This window comes from Physeter macrocephalus, chromosome 6 (genome assembly GCF_002837175.3).
Source record: "Physeter macrocephalus isolate SW-GA chromosome 6, ASM283717v5, whole genome shotgun sequence".
NCBI lineage: Eukaryota > Metazoa > Chordata > Mammalia > Artiodactyla > Physeteridae > Physeter > Physeter macrocephalus.
Genome location: NC_041219.1, coordinates 35,063,155 through 35,083,963, shown reverse-complemented (window position 1 = coordinate 35,083,963; position 20,809 = coordinate 35,063,155). Strand labels below are relative to the sequence as shown.

The 20,809-nt window shown below is 39.4% G+C and overlaps 1 protein-coding gene across 1 annotated transcript in view; it reads left to right on the top strand.

Moving 5' to 3' along the window:
* The window catches only part of WASHC3 (WASH complex subunit 3), an 86,765-nt gene that overhangs the window by 43,390 nt on the left and 22,566 nt on the right, over positions 1-20,809 (top strand). The window contains exons 7-9 of the mRNA XM_028490500.2: positions 13,746-13,777; positions 16,126-16,233; positions 19,822-19,887. Coding sequence (XP_028346301.1) covers positions 13,746-13,777; positions 16,126-16,233; positions 19,822-19,880 — 199 coding nt within the window. The 3' untranslated portion in view covers positions 19,881-19,887. The remainder of the gene's footprint in view (positions 1-13,745; positions 13,778-16,125; positions 16,234-19,821; positions 19,888-20,809) is intronic.

The following is a 20,809-nucleotide window of genomic DNA, read 5'->3' as shown; positions in this document are numbered from 1 at the left end:
TGCGGGATCTAGTTCCCTGACCAGGGATTGAACCTGGGCCCCCTGCGTTGGGAGCGTGGAGTCTTAACCACTGGACCACCAGGGAAGTCCCCCCAAATAGGTTTTTTTACTCGTTTCATTTTTTTAGTTTTTGCTGAGCTGGGATTCCATTCAGGGTAATTATCAGTCCTTGACCACTGGCTGGCAGACTGACTAGAAAGTATAGGACAGATAAAAACAATGTCAGAAAATTGTGATTAGTCCGCTGTTGGAGACCTTGATCACAAGAGTAAGAAATAATAAAAATATCAAAGAGGTGGTGTTAAAAAGCAGTTGTGGGTCTTCCCTGGTGGCTCAGTGGTTAAGAATCTGCCTGCCAATGCAGGGGACACGGGTTCGAGCCCTGGTCTGGGAAGATCCCACATGCCGTGGAGCAACTAAGACCATGCACCACAACTACTGAGCCTGTGCTCTAGAGCCCACGAGCCACAGCTGCTGAGCCCGCGTGCCACAACTACTGAAGCCCACATGCCTAGAGCCCGTGCTCCGCAACGAGAAGCCATCACAATGAGAAGCCCGTGCACCGCAACGAAGAGTAGACCCTGCTTGCTGTAACTAGAGAAAAAGCCCGCACGTAGCAACAAAAGACCCAATGCAGACAAAACTAAAATAAATAAATTTATTTTAAAAAAAACAAAAAAAAACCAGTTGTGGTCTTCTAGTGTCTAGCAAGCAAGAGATAGAGAGTTGTTGGAAGTAAAGAACCCCAAGATAAACAGCAGAAACCCATCTTACCTAGGATGTCTGGCTTTCTTTTTCTTTATGCTATTAGACATTACATTGTTTCTCTGGCTGTGGGAATCTGCCACAGATTCCCACAAAGGGCGGGACATACCTGTCTTGATGGGCATTCAGAAACGGAAAGACCAAAGTATGTGTAATTTGAGTAAATGTAATGCCAAAGTAAGTCTTACGGGTTACTATGTAATATCAAAGTCAAAATTGTCTTTTTTTTTTTATAACTACCCCAAATGTCTTTATGTAGTCACTGCAATCTTAGTTCAGGAATTCAGTGTTTTGCTGTTTCCTTAAGACCACTTATTGCCATTGCATAGAGCTCTGAGAACAACACTAATTGACAAGTATAATGTGACGTTAAAACTTTGTATGTGCTCTAGTTGATGTTGAAAAGTGATTTGAATGATAACTATTGCACCCTCTCCCCACAATCCTCCTACTCAGCAGTAGTTTTACTAACAATGTTTTTGGCACTTAATCTGCTTTAAATTCAACTGTTTTAAATTTAAAGAAAATGAAAAATATCTTTAAACTATTTACCTACATAAATAAATGTTTTTCCAAAGAATGTTTATGATGTTTGGTGTCCTTAAAGTGGCTGTGGTTTTAAACACGAATATAAATATCTCTTTAATGAAAACAAATCAGACCAATGATATTTGTATTTTAAGACTCATTTTATGTACAGGATCAGAAAAACTAACTGAAACTAGCTTAAGCAAAAAGGAAAGTTATTGACTCACATACCTAAGAAGTCTAAGTAGGACAGAATCAGGGGGGCAGCTCCATCAGTACTGGCTGGCTGGCGTTCTCTCTCACCTGGCACCTCTGTCCACCTTTACTCCTTGGCATAATCATCCACTTCTCTCCTGCTGCTGTTGAGCTTCCTCCTGGAAAACAAGGAATTAGCAAATAATATTTGCTTTATATTGTGTAAATGGCTATAATATTGCTAGTTTTTGCCAACTGAAAGGAAAGAGAGCCCCTTTTCCATAATCCAAGGCTCATTTCTGGGGAAGCATTCTGATTGCCCGTGCTTGGGTTATGAGCACTCCCTTGAATTGATCTCTTTCCAGGTAAAGAGATTCTTCTGACCTGCCAGGCCTGGATTATGTGACTGTAACAAAGAAAGAGTATAAGGAAGGGATGAGGGCAATAGAGATTGTGGTTGATAGTCTTATTTATTCCCATAAATGGGAGAAAGGTGACAAATAAAATGCACACAGCATCTGGTATGCTAAAAAGTACTGATTTGTATATGGTTAGTACTTCCTTCTCCTTTCCTTTCTAAATTTTGGCTCACTTTTAGTTGAGGTCAACCTAGTAACTTCTTTGAAAATAGCCTGTGCACCTAGAGCCCGTGCTCTGCAGCAAGAGAAGCCACCACAATGAGAATCCCACGCACTGCAACAGAGTAGCCCCCGCTCACCGCAACTAGAGAAAGCCTGCACACAGCAACGAAGACCCAACACAGCCAAAAATAAATAAATAAAATAAAAAACAAAAAAATAGAAATAAAGAACAGACTTCTGAAATTGAAATTTAACTGGTCACACTCTTAATATTAGTAGGAGGGTGCAGTTTGTAGCATACTGATTTGGCTAAAGAAAGCAAGTTACTTTGCAGGCTTTAAACAGAACCAGCTCAGCTGGCATTTGTCCTGGACTTATCTATTCGAAGTACATTTATACCCTCCTCCCAGCCTGTGGAATGACCATGACTATGGTTGCCAGAAATAGAAGTAACCACCTCAGCCTACTTGTCACTGAGACAAGAGGAGATTCATTAGTGTTAACCAAACAGATACTGGAAAGCAAGAAAACTTTATTTAATTATATTTAAGGCACATCCAGCAGATTTTCTTGCCTTCTAATGGAATACCTTATCTACCAATGATCTTCGTCTGTTTCCTGCTACAGAACAATATAATGGATTAAAGGTTGGGTTTTGGCTGGTTAAGGATAGAATTGATCTCAATTCCCCGACTGAACAATTCCAAAAATAGGGTTTTTTGTCTTTAATATTTATTTTATTTATTTATTTGGCCGCACTGGGTCTTAGTTGTGGCATGGGGGATCTTCTTTGCAGCGTGCAGGATCTTTAGTTGCGGTGTGGAGGATCGTTATTTGCAGCACGTGGGATCTTTTAGTTGCTACGTGCGGGATCTAGTTCCCTGACCAGGGATTGAACCTGGGCCCCCTGCGTTGGGAGCGTGGAGTCTTAACCACTGGACCACCAGGGAAGTCCCCCCAAATAGGTTTTTTTACTCGTTTCATTTTTTTAGTTTTTGCTGAGCTGGGATTCCATTCAGGGTAATTATCAGTCCTTGACCACTGGCTGGCAGACTGACTAGAAAGTATAGGACAGATAAAAACAATGTCAGAAAATTGTGATTAGTCCGCTGTTGGAGACCTTGATCACAAGAGTAAGAAATAATAAAAATATCAAAGAGGTGGTGTTAAAAAGCAGTTGTGGGTCTTCCCTGGTGGCTCAGTGGTTAAGAATCTGCCTGCCAATGCAGGGGACACGGGTTCGAGCCCTGGTCTGGGAAGATCCCACATGCCGTGGAGCAACTAAGACCATGCACCACAACTACTGAGCCTGTGCTCTAGAGCCCACGAGCCACAGCTGCTGAGCCCGCGTGCCACAACTACTGAAGCCCACATGCCTAGAGCCCGTGCTCCGCAACGAGAAGCCATCACAATGAGAAGCCCGTGCACCGCAACGAAGAGTAGACCCTGCTTGCTGTAACTAGAGAAAAAGCCCGCACGTAGCAACAAAAGACCCAATGCAGACAAAACTAAAATAAATAAATTTATTTTAAAAAAAACAAAAAAAAACCAGTTGTGGTCTTCTAGTGTCTAGCAAGCAAGAGATAGAGAGTTGTTGGAAGTAAAGAACCCCAAGATAAACAGCAGAAACCCATCTTACCTAGGATGTCTGGCTTTCTTTTTCTTTATGCTATTAGACATTACATTGTTTCTCTGGCTGTGGGAATCTGCCACAGATTCCCACAAAGGGCGGGACATACCTGTCTTGATGGGCATTCAGAAACGGAAAGACCAAAGTATGTGTAATTTGAGTAAATGTAATGCCAAAGTAAGTCTTACGGGTTACTATGTAATATCAAAGTCAAAATTGTCTTTTTTTTTTTATAACTACCCCAAATGTCTTTATGTAGTCACTGCAATCTTAGTTCAGGAATTCAGTGTTTTGCTGTTTCCTTAAGACCACTTATTGCCATTGCATAGAGCTCTGAGAACAACACTAATTGACAAGTATAATGTGACGTTAAAACTTTGTATGTGCTCTAGTTGATGTTGAAAAGTGATTTGAATGATAACTATTGCACCCTCTCCCCACAATCCTCCTACTCAGCAGTAGTTTTACTAACAATGTTTTTGGCACTTAATCTGCTTTAAATTCAACTGTTTTAAATTTAAAGAAAATGAAAAATATCTTTAAACTATTTACCTACATAAATAAATGTTTTTCCAAAGAATGTTTATGATGTTTGGTGTCCTTAAAGTGGCTGTGGTTTTAAACACGAATATAAATATCTCTTTAATGAAAACAAATCAGACCAATGATATTTGTATTTTAAGACTCATTTTATGTACAGGATCAGAAAAACTAACTGAAACTAGCTTAAGCAAAAAGGAAAGTTATTGACTCACATACCTAAGAAGTCTAAGTAGGACAGAATCAGGGGGGCAGCGCCATCAGTACTGGCTGGCTGGCGTTCTCTCTCACCTGGCACCTCTGTCCACCTTTACTCCTTGGCATAATCATCCACTTCTCTCCTGCTGCTGTTGAGCTTCCTCCTGGAAAACAAGGAATTAGCAAATAATATTTGCTTTATATTGTGTAAATGGCTATAATATTGCTAGTTTTTGCCAACTGAAAGGAAAGAGAGCCCCTTTTCCATAATCCAAGGCTCATTTCTGGGGAAGCATTCTGATTGCCCGTGCTTGGGTTATGAGCACTCCCTTGAATTGATCTCTTTCCAGGTAAAGAGATTCTTCTGACCTGCCAGGCCTGGATTATGTGACTGTAACAAAGAAAGAGTATAAGGAAGGGATGAGGGCAATAGAGATTGTGGTTGATAGTCTTATTTATTCCCATAAATGGGAGAAAGGTGACAAATAAAATGCACACAGCATCTGGTATGCTAAAAAGTACTGATTTGTATATGGTTAGTACTTCCTTCTCCTTTCCTTTCTAAATTTTGGCTCACTTTTAGTTGAGGTCAACCTAGTAACTTCTTTGAAAATACTTCTTTTTAAACAAATTAAACTTAGTAAAGAGTTTAAAGTTAAACTTTTAAAAATTTTGCTTTTACTAAGACTTTTATTGATAATCTTGATGCCACAAATTATATAAATATGCTTATTAAAATATAGCTACCAAGCTAGTGCTTTTTATTGTAAGTACTAAAGGTTGAGATTTTAGAAAAATATACATGATAAATCATGAATATACTTATGACTTTATATATTTTTCTGCATTTTCCTGATGTACTCTTTTTTAGTGATTCACTTATATGTTTAAACTATTGAGAGGATTATGCAGTCTTCATTTTCAGATTTTAGTAATGAAGTGTAGCCAGTAGTTTAAAGTAGCAACCTTTTTAAATATATCTTTAAAACTTCTTTCTATGAAGAAACTTACAACGAACGTTTCATATATGTATATAGGGTCAAGCAAGAACAATTCTGATCATAACATAAAAAGCCAAATTTCTGTTCCCCCTAAGAATATGAATATCCAGTCTGGAAATGATGTTGTGAGTTTTATTATTACATTAACATTTGTAAAGCTTTTATAAGTTATAAAATGCTTTCATATATTACCTCATTTGAGTCTCACGATTTATGAAGTTTTTCTCTTTTATGTACAAAAGGAACTCTCGTGTGTAGCTTTTCTTTTGTTTTCATAGCAATTCCAATTCAAAATAGCTTTAAATTTCTTTTCCTTTCTGAGCGTGGAGTCTTAACCACTGGACCACCAGGGAAGTCCCCCCAAATAGGTTTTTTTACTCGTTTCATTTTTTTAGTTTTTGCTGAGCTGGGATTCCATTCAGGGTAATTATCAGTCCTTGACCACTGGCTGGCAGACTGACTAGAAAGTATAGGACAGATAAAAACAATGTCAGAAAATTGTGATTAGTCCGCTGTTGGAGACCTTGATCACAAGAGTAAGAAATAATAAAAATATCAAAGAGGTGGTGTTAAAAAGCAGTTGTGGGTCTTCCCTGGTGGCTCAGTGGTTAAGAATCTGCCTGCCAATGCAGGGGACACGGGTTCGAGCCCTGGTCTGGGAAGATCCCACATGCCGTGGAGCAACTAAGACCATGCACCACAACTACTGAGCCTGTGCTCTAGAGCCCACGAGCCACAGCTGCTGAGCCCGCGTGCCACAACTACTGAAGCCCACATGCCTAGAGCCCGTGCTCCGCAACGAGAAGCCATCACAATGAGAAGCCCGTGCACCGCAACGAAGAGTAGACCCTGCTTGCTGTAACTAGAGAAAAAGCCCGCACGTAGCAACAAAAGACCCAATGCAGACAAAACTAAAATAAATAAATTTATTTTAAAAAAAACAAAAAAAAACCAGTTGTGGTCTTCTAGTGTCTAGCAAGCAAGAGATAGAGAGTTGTTGGAAGTAAAGAACCCCAAGATAAACAGCAGAAACCCATCTTACCTAGGATGTCTGGCTTTCTTTTTCTTTATGCTATTAGACATTACATTGTTTCTCTGGCTGTGGGAATCTGCCACAGATTCCCACAAAGGGCGGGACATACCTGTCTTGATGGGCATTCAGAAACGGAAAGACCAAAGTATGTGTAATTTGAGTAAATGTAATGCCAAAGTAAGTCTTACGGGTTACTATGTAATATCAAAGTCAAAATTGTCTTTTTTTTTTTATAACTACCCCAAATGTCTTTATGTAGTCACTGCAATCTTAGTTCAGGAATTCAGTGTTTTGCTGTTTCCTTAAGACCACTTATTGCCATTGCATAGAGCTCTGAGAACAACACTAATTGACAAGTATAATGTGACGTTAAAACTTTGTATGTGCTCTAGTTGATGTTGAAAAGTGATTTGAATGATAACTATTGCACCCTCTCCCCACAATCCTCCTACTCAGCAGTAGTTTTACTAACAATGTTTTTGGCACTTAATCTGCTTTAAATTCAACTGTTTTAAATTTAAAGAAAATGAAAAATATCTTTAAACTATTTACCTACATAAATAAATGTTTTTCCAAAGAATGTTTATGATGTTTGGTGTCCTTAAAGTGGCTGTGGTTTTAAACACGAATATAAATATCTCTTTAATGAAAACAAATCAGACCAATGATATTTGTATTTTAAGACTCATTTTATGTACAGGATCAGAAAAACTAACTGAAACTAGCTTAAGCAAAAAGGAAAGTTATTGACTCACATACCTAAGAAGTCTAAGTAGGACAGAATCAGGGGGGCAGCGCCATCAGTACTGGCTGGCTGGCGTTCTCTCTCACCTGGCACCTCTGTCCACCTTTACTCCTTGGCATAATCATCCACTTCTCTCCTGCTGCTGTTGAGCTTCCTCCTGGAAAACAAGGAATTAGCAAATAATATTTGCTTTATATTGTGTAAATGGCTATAATATTGCTAGTTTTTGCCAACTGAAAGGAAAGAGAGCCCCTTTTCCATAATCCAAGGCTCATTTCTGGGGAAGCATTCTGATTGCCCGTGCTTGGGTTATGAGCACTCCCTTGAATTGATCTCTTTCCAGGTAAAGAGATTCTTCTGACCTGCCAGGCCTGGATTATGTGACTGTAACAAAGAAAGAGTATAAGGAAGGGATGAGGGCAATAGAGATTGTGGTTGATAGTCTTATTTATTCCCATAAATGGGAGAAAGGTGACAAATAAAATGCACACAGCATCTGGTATGCTAAAAAGTACTGATTTGTATATGGTTAGTACTTCCTTCTCCTTTCCTTTCTAAATTTTGGCTCACTTTTAGTTGAGGTCAACCTAGTAACTTCTTTGAAAATACTTCTTTTTAAACAAATTAAACTTAGTAAAGAGTTTAAAGTTAAACTTTTAAAAATTTTGCTTTTACTAAGACTTTTATTGATAATCTTGATGCCACAAATTATATAAATATGCTTATTAAAATATAGCTACCAAGCTAGTGCTTTTTATTGTAAGTACTAAAGGTTGAGATTTTAGAAAAATATACATGATAAATCATGAATATACTTATGACTTTATATATTTTTCTGCATTTTCCTGATGTACTCTTTTTTAGTGATTCACTTATATGTTTAAACTATTGAGAGGATTATGCAGTCTTCATTTTCAGATTTTAGTAATGAAGTGTAGCCAGTAGTTTAAAGTAGCAACCTTTTTAAATATATCTTTAAAACTTCTTTCTATGAAGAAACTTACAACAAACGTTTCATATATGTATATAGGGTCAAGCAAGAACAATTCTGATCATAACATAAAAAGCCAAATTTCTGTTCCCCCTAAGAATATGAATATCCAGTCTGGAAATGATGTTGTGAGTTTTATTATTACATTAACATTTGTAAAGCTTTTATAAGTTATAAAATGCTTTCATATATTACCTCATTTGAGTCTCACGATTTATGAAGTTTTTCTCTTTTATGTACAAAAGGAACTCTCGTGTGTAGCTTTTCTTTTGTTTTCATAGCAATTCCAATTCAAAATAGCTTTAAATTTCTTTTCCTTTCTTTATTTATTTTTGGCTGCTTTGGGTCTTCGTTGCTGTGCATGGGCTTTCTCTATTTACGGTGAGTGGGGGCTGCTCTTCGTTACGGTGCATGGGATTCTCATTGCGGTGGCTTCTCTTGTTGCAGAGCACGGACTCTAGGTGTGTGGGCTTCAGTAGTTGCGGTGCACAGTCTCAGTAGTTGTGGCACACACGGGCTTAGTTGCTCCGCGGCATGTGGGATCTTCCCAGACCAGGGGTCGAACCCGTGTTCCCTGCATTGGCAGATGGATTCTTAACCACTGCGCCACCAGGGAAGCCCTAAATTTATTTTTAAATGAATGAGGGCAAACAAAAAAAGTATTGGTGAGAATATGAACCTTGTGCACTGTGGGTGGGAGTGTAAAATGATGTAACTGCTATGGAAAACAGTATGGCAATTTCTCCAAAAATTAGGCATAGAATTACCATATGATCCAGCAATTCCACTTCTGGTTATATACCCAAAAGAAGTGAAAGCAGGGACTCAAACAGATACTTGTATACTCGTGTTCATAGCAGCATTTTTCACAATAGGCCAAAGGTGGAAACAACCCAAAGGTCCATCCACAAATGAATGGGTAAGCAAAATGTAGTATGTGCATACAATGGAGTATTAGTCATCCTTAAACTGGAAGGAAATTCTGATACATGCTGCAACATGGATGAATCTTGAAGACATGATAAATGAAATAAGCCAGTCACAAAAAGACGAATATTACATGATTCCACTTATATGAGGTACTCAGAGTAGACAAATTCATAGAGACAGAAAGTAATGGAGTGGTTGTCAGGGGCTGGAAGGAAAGAGAAGTGAGGAGTTATCATTTAATTGGTACAGAGTTTCAGTTTTGCAAGACGAAAAGAATTCTGGAGGTGGATAGTGGTGATGATAGCACAACACTGTGAGTATACTCAACACTACTGAACTGTACACTTTAAAATGGTTAAGATGGTAAATTTTATGTTATGTCTATCATACCACAATAAAAGAAATGAAAAAAAGAAAACAATGAATGAGGACAGAGAATAACAAGTGTTGACAAGGATATGGAGAAATTTTAACCCTCATATTCTGCTGGTGGAAATGTAAAATGGTGCATCCACTGTGGAAAAAAGTTTGACAGTTCCTCAAAAAGTTAAACATGGAGCTACCATATGACCCAGCAGTTCCACTCCTAGGTTTATACTCGAGTACTGAAAACATACATTCACACAAAAACTTGTACACAGATGTTCCTAGCAGCATTATTCATAACATCCAAAAAGTAGAAATAACCTAAATGTTCATCAACTGATGAATGGATAAGCAAAATGTGGTATATCCATGCAATGGAATAATATTCAGCCATAAAAAGGAATGAAGTACTGATAAATGCTACAACATGGATGAACCTTGAAAACATTATGCTAAGTGAAAGAAGCCAGACACAAAGGCTGAATATCCTTGATCCTATTTATATGAAATGTCCTGAATAGGCAAATCCATAGACACAGAAAAGTTGATTCATGGTTGTCAGAGGATGAGGGTAAAAGGAAGTGGAAAGTGTCTGCTAATTGGTTTTGGACTTCTTTTTGGAGTAATGAAAATGTTCTGGAATTAGATAGTGGTAATGTTTTCACAACCTTGTGAATATACTAAGAAACACTAATTTGTACAATTTTAAATGGTGAATTTTATGGTATATGAATTATACCTCAATTAAAAAATAAGTGACTACTTAAGTGTCCATCAACAGATGAATGGTTAAAGAAGATGTGGTATATTTGTCCAGTGGAATACTACTAAGCCGTACAAAAGAATGAAATTTTGCCATATGGATGGACTTGGAGGGTATTATGCTAAGTGAAATAAGTCAGGCAGAGAAAGACAAATACTGTATGATATCACTTATACCTGGAATCTAAAAAACACAACAGACTAGTGAGTATAACAATAAAGAAGCAAACTCACAGTTATAGAGAACAAACTAGTGGTTACCAGTGGAGAGAGAGAAGGGGGAGGGACAATACAGAGGTAGGGGATTAAAAGGTACAAACTATTACATATAAATAAGCTACACGGATATATTGTACAGCACAGGGTATATAGCCAATATTTTATAATAGCTATAAATGGAGTATAACCTTTAAAAATTGTGCATCACTCCATTGTACACCTGTAACTTATATAATACTGTACATAAACTATACTTCGAAAAAAATGAAATGACTACTTAAGATTCCTAAACTTAATTGTGTAATTTCAGTGAAAGCTTGCTTACGTTTCATATAACTTCTCCCCACCCTCCACCTATTGCCCCTGCATGACCTAATCTCATCTACTGTTGTACCCCAGCTACTTTATACCCTAGCTACCAAAAGACTTATAGGTCCCAAATGTACTGTGCTGCACCATTCCCATTTTTTTCTTTACTCAGAATACTCTCATCCCCACTTACTCCCACATTTTCTGTTTCTGCCAAATTCATACCCATCCCAAACCCCTTCACAAGTGTCTCCACCTCTCTGGAGTCTTCTGTGACCAACCCTAGTAGAGTGAATTACCTTTTCTTTTCAAACAAGTGTAGTTAGTACAACTATATTTTTGTGTGTCACACTGTATAACAATAATTTGTTTGCATTTCTGTCTCCCCCACTAAATTACCAGCTTCCTCAGAGCAGGAACTGCTTGTTATTCATCTCTGTACCTCCAGCACCTAACACAGTTCTTGGCAAGTAGTAGGAGCATGATAGATGAGAATAATAATAATAGATAACCTTTATTTAATATACTTACTATGTGCCACTTATTACTCAGTATACTTTACATTTAGTAATTCATCTTAATCATCACAACAATCCCATCAGTCAGTTGGGCACACAGTGTGGTTAAATAGCTTCCCCAAAGTTGCTCAACAAGTACATAGTAAGGCTAGGATTTAAACCCAAGCAATCTAGCTCCAGAGTCTGGGTTCTTAACCACTATGTTATATAGCATTGCATATATTAAAAAATGGTTACACACAAAAATTAATTTTATAATTTCACTCCATTCCAGGCCTAAGCTGCTTTTATCATTTTCTTAAGTAGCATTTATGATAGGGGAGTTATGTACATTGTTTTATTTGTTTGAGTTGCCATAGATACTAATATAATTTTGAAGTAGTATTCAAATAATTTCCTCTGGTAATGTTTTCCTTTTTAATAAAATGAGCACAGTAAGGAATCATGTATATAGCAAAGAGAAGTTTACTGGGGACCATGTGCTCAGTATTTATGCCCACTACTTTTAGGGTTCTTGCTTCTATGGAGAATGATGAAGACTGTGGTTCTGTGTTAGTATTTTAGGCAGATGGAACATCAGTCAAAACCTATAAATGCTGGGACTTCCTTGGTGATCCAGTGGGTACGACTCTGTGCTCCCAATGCAGGGGGCCCAGGTTCTATCCCTGGTCGGGGAACTAGATCCTGCATGCATGCTGCAACTAAGAGTCCGCATGCCGGGGCTTCCCTGGTGGCGCAGTGGTTAAGAATCTGCCTGCCAATGCAGGGAACATGGGTTCGAGCCCTGGTCCGTGAAGATCCCACATTGCCACGGCGCAGCTAAGCCCGTGCGTCACAACTACTGAGCCTGTGCTCTAGAGCCCGCGAACCACAACTACTAAAGCCTGCACGCCTAGAGCTGGTGCTCCGTAACAAGAGAAGCACTGAGATAAGAAGCCTGCACACCACAGCGAAGAGTAACCCCCGCTCGCCACAACTGAGAAAGCCCGCATACAGCAATAAAGACTCAGCACAGCCAAAAGTAAAATAATAAATAAATAAATAAATTTAAAAAAAAAAAAAAAAAGGAGTCCGCATGCCACAACTGAGAAATCCACGTGCTGCAACTAAGATCCCACATGCCACAACTAAGACCTGGTGCAGCCAAAATAAATAAATAAGTAAGTAAGTATGTACGTACATACATACATACATACAAACAAAACCTATAAATGCTGTACCCAGCTTTAAAGTTTTATTGTACTGAGTACATGTGACTTCCTCATAGGCATAATCTAAAATTGTACAGCAGAGCAAACGGGGTTATGTTTGGCCCATTGCTAGGGAGCAATGCCAGCGTTTCTTCTGTTTCGTAGCATGACAGATATGATATTAAAAAGTATATGTCAAAACTCAGCCACAATTTATAACTAAAGGTAAATAGGAGACTACATTTTCTTATTTTAGTAATAATAATTATATTTGTGGCAAAGAAGAATTTTATTTGTTGGTGTCCTAAATCTTTAATAAGAATCAAGAAGCCTGAGGGAGAAATAAGTCTTGTAGCTTTTTTATTAAAACAGAGCAGATATATTATTCTTCCTTTCCCTCTTAGTTTCCCCAAGTATACTTTATTTGCTTAATTTACTTCCTTGGTTAGATTGAATAGGGCCTGAGTGTTAGTGCTGCCATACGGATTAAATGATTTACTGACAAACACTATGGAGCCTATCTAGTTGACTGTTTTAATGACACCATTAAATTTCATGTAGTTTATTATAGCACATCTATGCAAAGCTGGAGTTTAACCATTCTCACATTTTCTTGTTGTGCTTAGGGAATCTTCAGGACATTATTTTTACCAACTCATTCTTCTTATATTCTTTCTCTGATGATAAAACATATAAGTGAAAACATTCAGCAGACATTAAGAACCTTCTTTGACAGGCACTGTCTTCCCCCGCAAAATTTCCATATTGCCTGTGTTTCTTAATGGCCATTCTTGAACTCTCTTCCATTTTAAAACTGCTCCCTGCAGCTTTCCTGAACATGAAGATTTTCTTTTTCTTTCCACTTCTAGCTTTCCTTTCTCTGTACCTCGTGGACACTTGGAGGCTGCAAGGATTTAGCACTGGCCATGCCAGCCTCTCCAGATCGCATCTCTGTCTGTAGTTGGGTCTCCATGGTAATGAGAAGCAGAAAGTGCTGAAGTAGCACACTGTGTAAGGACTGGCAGGAGAAAACAGTGCCGTGGCCTGTACAGGAATAGCACTGAGTCCCCATGGTGCTGGAGAAGCCAGCAAGAAGCACGCTGTGGCGGAGAGCGGGAGACTCTCAGTTAAGGACGCAGATTTGGCAGATTTATTAGCAGCAGTATTCTAGGATGAACCTAATTTACAGTTAGTGCTTTTTTCAACTGGAAGAAACATTAAAATTTTTTTTCCTTATCTTTTAGGAGGCCAGATGCTCCAGTGCCTGATGGTGAAGGTGAAAAAAATACAGAAGAAAGTTCAGACAGCGAATCTTCTTTTAGTGACTAAGCTTAATGTTGATAACAATTACATATACATGTGTTGGTACCCATTTATATTCTATAAGAAAGAGAGCCTGAACTTTAACTCTTAGTCATAAAAACATCAAATGGCTACATATCCACCACCAAGCTTCCTCTATGTTAAAAAATAAATAAATAAAGCATTTATAATAAGCCGGCAGTATGTCTTGTTACCAAAATAAAGGACCCTGAACTGAAAAATAGAATAGCCTAAATAAAGTACTCAGAGTATTTGAGGGATGCAGTGAGCATCTAAAATGAAGTCAATGTGAGTTTAGTGATCAAAAATAGACTCAATGCAAAACAAAAAAGTGAATTTGGCTAAATGAATTATTCAATTTTTGTGACTATTTTAGCATGAAAAGTATTATGCACATTTGTATCTTAAAGAGTTGTTAAAGAAATTTCTGGCAGAAAGTAATACTGGATTGAAATTTTCTGTGACAGCTGGAAGCTTATATATCATATTTATTGTGGATCTGGAACTTATTGGTAGTATTTATTAGCATGTAAAGCTTTTCACAACTTGGCCATTAGTTCATATACTGTCAAAATCAGATATTCTTATTATATTTATCGTCAAATAGAAATTGAATTGAAAGTAGTTTCAGTGTGGTTCAGACCGAGCTGATAGCAGAAGTTGACAGAGGGTTGTGATGTGGGGCAAAAGAGGTGTTTGCTGCTGTCTACCCCTTGCCTATTCAGAATTGAGTCCAGTGTTAAGTCTACTCCATTACCAGGTCTTCAAAATGATGACCAGCCACAGTCTGTAGAAGACTACACAGGAGGATTAGTGAGACAAGCTGTAGTTCCTCGTGCTACAAGTGAACTCAAGACCAAAACTCATATCCATCATCTCTTTCCTGCACCACCCATTTGAGACTTTCCTTGCTCTCTTCCAGAAATTCAGCAGGTCTAGTTTGGTTGAGTGACCCAGACCTTCATCCCTTCAGAGATGGGCCTTGGTTACTTTGCCCCTTTTAGGCTATGATTATCACATTTGTCTGTTTGCTGTTCACACCAGGCATAGAAGCATCAAGAATCATCCCAATGAATCGCCTGAGTTCCAGACACATCCTCCCTGTTTCATTTTGTAATTGTAATCCTAGCTCTCCATGTTAACCAACATATTAACTCCCTTTTCTTGCCTGTTGTCCCAAAGACATGAGCAGCCCAACAGGATCAGTTTGGCAGCAGTAGCTTCAGTTCTGTAGAAATCTTAACTGTGCTTCTTGATAGAAATGTGCTAACTTTTTCCTCTTCCGCTGTCTAGGAAACAGGACCTCCAATTCAGCAGAGCCTAAGGTGGTAGGGATGGGAAGCACAATTCTGCAAGTAGGTTACTGAGAAGGGTGGTAGGAAGGGCCAGTCCTGTTTCTATCCTCTTGGCTCCTAGACCCATAAATTCTAGCAGTTGGGGACATGGAATCACATACTGGCCTTTGGTATAGTGCATGTATCACTTCCTAGAAAACAGCACCCCAGCCCTGCAGGCTGTATCTCTGAGCTGGTGTCTAAGCAGATGCTGTAATAGTCCATTTCATTGTTCTGTTAGATTGACTGCTTCTGGATAATGCTGCATATTATAGGATCATGGATCCAGTAATTCATGTTGCTCTTCATTTACTACAAAATAGTTCCTCAATCTGAGGTAATATTATTCAAGATACCTTATTTGTAGTAAGCATTTTTTTTTTGGCATTCTGTAGACTATCAGATAGTAATGGTGACTGAGGTACTGATGGAAGGGAAAACAAGCCTGAATTAAGAATACAAATTAATTACAATAGAAAAGAATTGCTTCCTCCTCCAAGGTGGAAGGAAATTAATGTAAACAACTTGCTCCCATGTGGCTAATATATCTCTTGAAGGAGTGTTACGAGTCATTGGTTTCTGCTGCCGACAGATCACATGTTCAACAGTGACATAACTCCATCAGCCTTAGACAAAACTCAGGCTGTCGGGTCTATGCCTAGCCTCTATCTCTGCCACCATGATTACTTCACTTATGGGTTTGTTGTGTAAGCCTGGAGTGGTCAAGGGCAAGGCTGGCTGAAATCTACTGAAGAATCATCCTGTCCACCTAATCTTTGCCTCCTCAGGTTAGTGCTCCTTTATGGACATTCCATGATACAAAAATCTACACACTTTTCTATAATCAAGACTGTGTTTATCCTTAACTCAGGCCACATCTTTCTCCATCACTGTGAATGACCAAGTGTACTGTTTGAAGCTCCATCAGGAAGATTTTTCATTTTTCCCTTACCACTGATCCTTCCAGGCACCTCTGAGAGGAGACAATGTGGCAGCCAGCCATTTCTGGCTCACACCAAGATATCAAGCTGGTCTACCCATGAACAAGACCCACATTTTCCTTCTCTGTCATCTGGTATGTTAATATTGCAGAAATAGCCTTACTTCTTCACTTCTCCCTGTCTCCATGCCATTTCCCATAAAATTTTCACTGCCTTCCCACTCTGCGTGGAGTATTCTGCCTCACCTTTGGACTCTGAACTTAGCCATGTGATTTTCTTTGGGTCAATGGAATGTTAGCAAATTTGATCCAAGCAGAAGCTTGAAAAATACTTGGGTAATTGCTCTTGCCTTCTCTTGTGCCTCTGATACAGAAACATGACTGGGATAGTCTGATGGAGAATGAGGGGTGTGTGGAGCAGAGCTAAGCTGTTCTAGTCACATAGCAGCCAAACCCAAGATGTGAGCAAGCCCAGCCAAGATCAGAAAATCTGCCTAACCAATTCCCCAGCTGGCCCTAGATGCCTGAATAATAAATGCTTACTGTTGAGTCTCAAAGTTTGTTTGGTTATTTATTACATAGCATTATTGTAGCAATAAATACTGATACAACTGACCATAGGGGATTCCCCATGGATCATAGGAGTAGGTTGAGGGAGATGCAATAGTCCATGAGAGGTAAATGATACGGGAATCTAGACTACTTGTCCATGTAACTTACATGTGCCCTCTGGACTTGCTCAGGCTTGATCCCAAACGTATCATTTCCGTCAAAATAATGGATTGTTACTGTCTGGCCCTATGATATGATGAACCTGATAACACCTAGCTCATGACGGGCAGCTCCAATTAATAACTTGATGTGGCTTGATCCCAAACGTATCATTTCCGTCAAAATAATGGATTGTTACTGTTACTGTCTGGCCCTATGATATGATGAACCTGATAACACCTAGCTCATGACGGGCAGCTCCAATTAATAACTTGATGTCATATATAAGCAGATTCTCAATTTCTGCCAGGCACAGAGGCATGCCAAGGGTTGCTTTTCAAACAATGATGAGGCAGGCCTTTGATCCAGAACCTAATGTCTGTACTGTTAATCTTCTGTTGGATCTTGCCAGAGATGCTATACAGTGTTCTACCACAGATACTTGTAGCATGAATGGATAATCAGTCATATAGTCTGAGCAGGAGGGCAGCTCACATCACAGCCTGAGCCTGCAGCAGAGTCCTCTCTATTGCCCTGGGCCCCACTAGAAACTAGCAGCCCTCTAACTCTCCCCATAAGTGGGTGAGAGCAGCATTTAGCTTCAAAAGTCAAAGTCCCCAACACCGTACCTTTTTCTTAATGGTAGAGGGTGCACGTTCAATAACTTGTCCTTCACTTGGAGGCATGTCCCAGCATCCTCCAGACCATTGGACCCCTAAAATCCACAGGGGTCCAAATCTTCCATCCTCTGGCTTGTGTGTGTCTTATAGAGCACAAAGAGTCCTTTCCACTTCCTCTTCATCAGATCTGATTAGCCTGATTTACCAATATAGAGGACCAGCATGAGATTCTACGGAATAACAAGATGAACAAGATCCCTGCAGACTACACCATGGGAGAGAGGGTAGGAGAGTTAACATAGCGCTGTGACAATAGGTTCACCTGCATTGTGCTATCCTTCCCATGTAAATATAAAGTCTTTTGATGTTCTTCATGATTGAAAAAAATTTGTCAGATCAGCAGCCGCGTACCATGCCAGAGTTCGCATTGATATGTTCCGGGAAAAGAATGCACCACCTCTGCATTCTTTAAGTCTTTGAAGGTGGTACTGATCTCTGCAGTTCTATTCAGAGTGCAGTATTGGTTTTGGTTTACTATCTTGGCTGGGGTGGAGGGGTGCAATTTTAAGGATTTCTGCTTGATCCTCCCCATATAATGGATTTTATTCCATAGGGCAGGGAACCAATGTGAAACTGTTAAGATTCCAGGTATGCACTTAGAGACCAGGGAATAGCCACAGGGACCCATCTGGATCAATTGAAACTACTGTAAGATGGACTGGAACCAGGACTTCATTTATTACCTGGCATCCATAAGCTCCCACTTTAATTGAAGAACAGTGATGACATTTTAGATCACTCGATATCAAGTCTATTCAGCGCGCTCTTATCCAACTACCTTTGAAAGGATTGCATTGTACAGTTACTTTAGTAAGTGGCTTATGGTACTTTAGAGAAAGAGTGGGCAGATATTTATTCTATATGCTTGTAGTGACATAAGTAGCATTTTTCAAAGGGCATTGGCCTCCTTTTCAATTGATGGACATGAAATGATAGTTACAGGATAACACTTTTGCATTATAGCAGTTGACATCAACTTTCTGCTCTCCGGCTCTTGCTTTTTTGGATAAAACTGCACCCTAGTCTACTGCCTTCTACCTTGAACACGAGCTACACTGTGCTCCCTGAACACCAAGGAACCTTGGTTGCCACTTCAGCCCTGCTGCCACTTTGCCAGTGATGGTTGGAATACCACTACCTGCCTCCTGCCATTGTAGAATTCTATCATCTCAATTAATATAAGAGAGCCCAATTCTGTGGCACCATTTCCTACTGTGAATCCTGGTCTAGATACCACTAATTTAATCAAATATATCGTTGCCATTCTCATTAGTACAATCTTTATTGCCTCAGTAAAGAGAGTGTTCTCTGGGCTCCTCCTGGGAAAATAATAGGTTGGTTCTCTTGACACATGACATAAATCCATTCTAACATTCCCACCTCTCTGAGCCACTGACCTCTTCTTCATTACTTTGACAAGGCAATTCCAGCATCTCCATCTCATTTAGTGTAGGCCACGAAGAGTCAAGAAGCCATCCCAACAGCCTATTAACACCAAGTGTCCTTGCCAGGATGTTAAATCTTGAGTCTTATATAAGAGAGTGCTCCCATGTCAATAAACTCTCCTCTATCCAGTCTAATATTCTGCCACTCTGGTCCAGCACATTCAAGATCTATTCCCACACATATTCTTTAAATTCCTGCCAGTAATGATTAGCCAGTTCCTAAAATTCTTTCAGTACAGCTATCTCTTCCCAGATCAAGAACTATATTTTCTCTCTCAGCTAAAACTTGGCATTAGTTAATCTTCTCATGGCAATGGGAGGAAACAAGTTCAGTCTTGAGGTAGTAAGAGTCATCTTACAAGACATCTCCTTTAGGTGAACACTGTGTGTGGTCTCCAGGTAAGGGGAGGCTGCTCTCCTCTAGAGAGGGAGAAAGAGCTGCTTTGGCTGGTGTGAAAGGTTCAGAGAAAACCAGGAATTCAAGCTCCTCAAGCATATCCACCCAAATTTTCTCATCGCAAGTCTCAGTCTCTCTCCTCTGATACCAGGGCTGTGACACTAGCAAAGGAGACTTGTGGAGGCTGCACATTTTATCTCCTTTGCAGCTCTGCCACCCTTACAATTACACTCTGAGCCTGATTTTCACTACAGAAGTCCTATGGCTAAGGAGATAATGGTCTCTTTAAATACTGCCAAGGTGACCTTTTGGCTTTCAGTGTGCCCTAAGATGATAGTTGGCTGATGTGAGTTTGTTACTTACTTCCTTTTTTCAAGGCTTCCAAGGCAGATAACAAATGCTAACCAATTCCACAATCCTTTGCCCCCCAAACAATTCTAGTGACAGAGCTACTGGATAACCCATTTCTTCTTATCCCATTCCATCACAGGTGAGACTCCTAGGCATTGTGATGCAGACCAGGGATTACCACCATCCTGCTTATCCTAGCAATAAGGTAAGTGATCCCATTCCAGAATCCCATCCTAATGATCTGCTTTCAAGGATCACTCTCATACCAAAGTCATATGTTATATTCCTCCTAAAACAGACCTTGAGACAAACATTTGGGTGCAAGTAGATGATTTGTGAACTAATCCCAGGAAGCAGGAGTAAGAGAGCAGGAAGAATGAGAGAGGGAAGAAAATGTAACACAAGGATATTATCAAGATTGCCATTGAGAATGTTTGGGAGTTGATTCCAGGACCAGCACCTCTTTACAAATGAGCAGGTGCTTCTCAGAACTGTCAGCCAGAAGGACTAGAGGCTAGATCATATGTCCACTATCCCTGGACCCATTGGTTGAGGACATTTCTTGTCTACACTTAGGGGGTACATTTGCATTTAGGCCTCGGGGGCTCCGACGGCCTAGAAAAGGACACTTTGTCAGTAAGTGGAGAGATGGGGCACTCATATGAGGTGAGTTGTTGTCGCTAAAAGGTGAGTCTGAGATTGAGGTGAACTGTCGACTACAGCTGTGGCTGAAATCCAAGATGGGCCTAGGGGAAGAGTTGCAGGGCACCACTAGAAGCATCAGCTACAGGTTCCAAAACACCAAACTTACCTGAACTTACCTTTATTTAAAATGTATAATTTTCTTCTTGGATATAAAGACAAGGTGGATGGTAAGCCACACTCAAGATTTCCAGAACTTTTTCATCAAAATTTTTAGTTTTAAAAGTCTTCCGAGAATGAGCAAAGGATAGACAATGGCTAAATCTATATCTTTGTAGTATGTTGTAATTATAATATGATTTCTAAAGGTTTCCTTTTATTTTATTTTATTTTTTTAATTTTTTTTTTGGCTGTGTTTGGTCTTCATTGCTACGTGCGGGCTTTCTCTAGTTGCAGATTCTTATTGCGGTGGCTTTTGTTGTGCA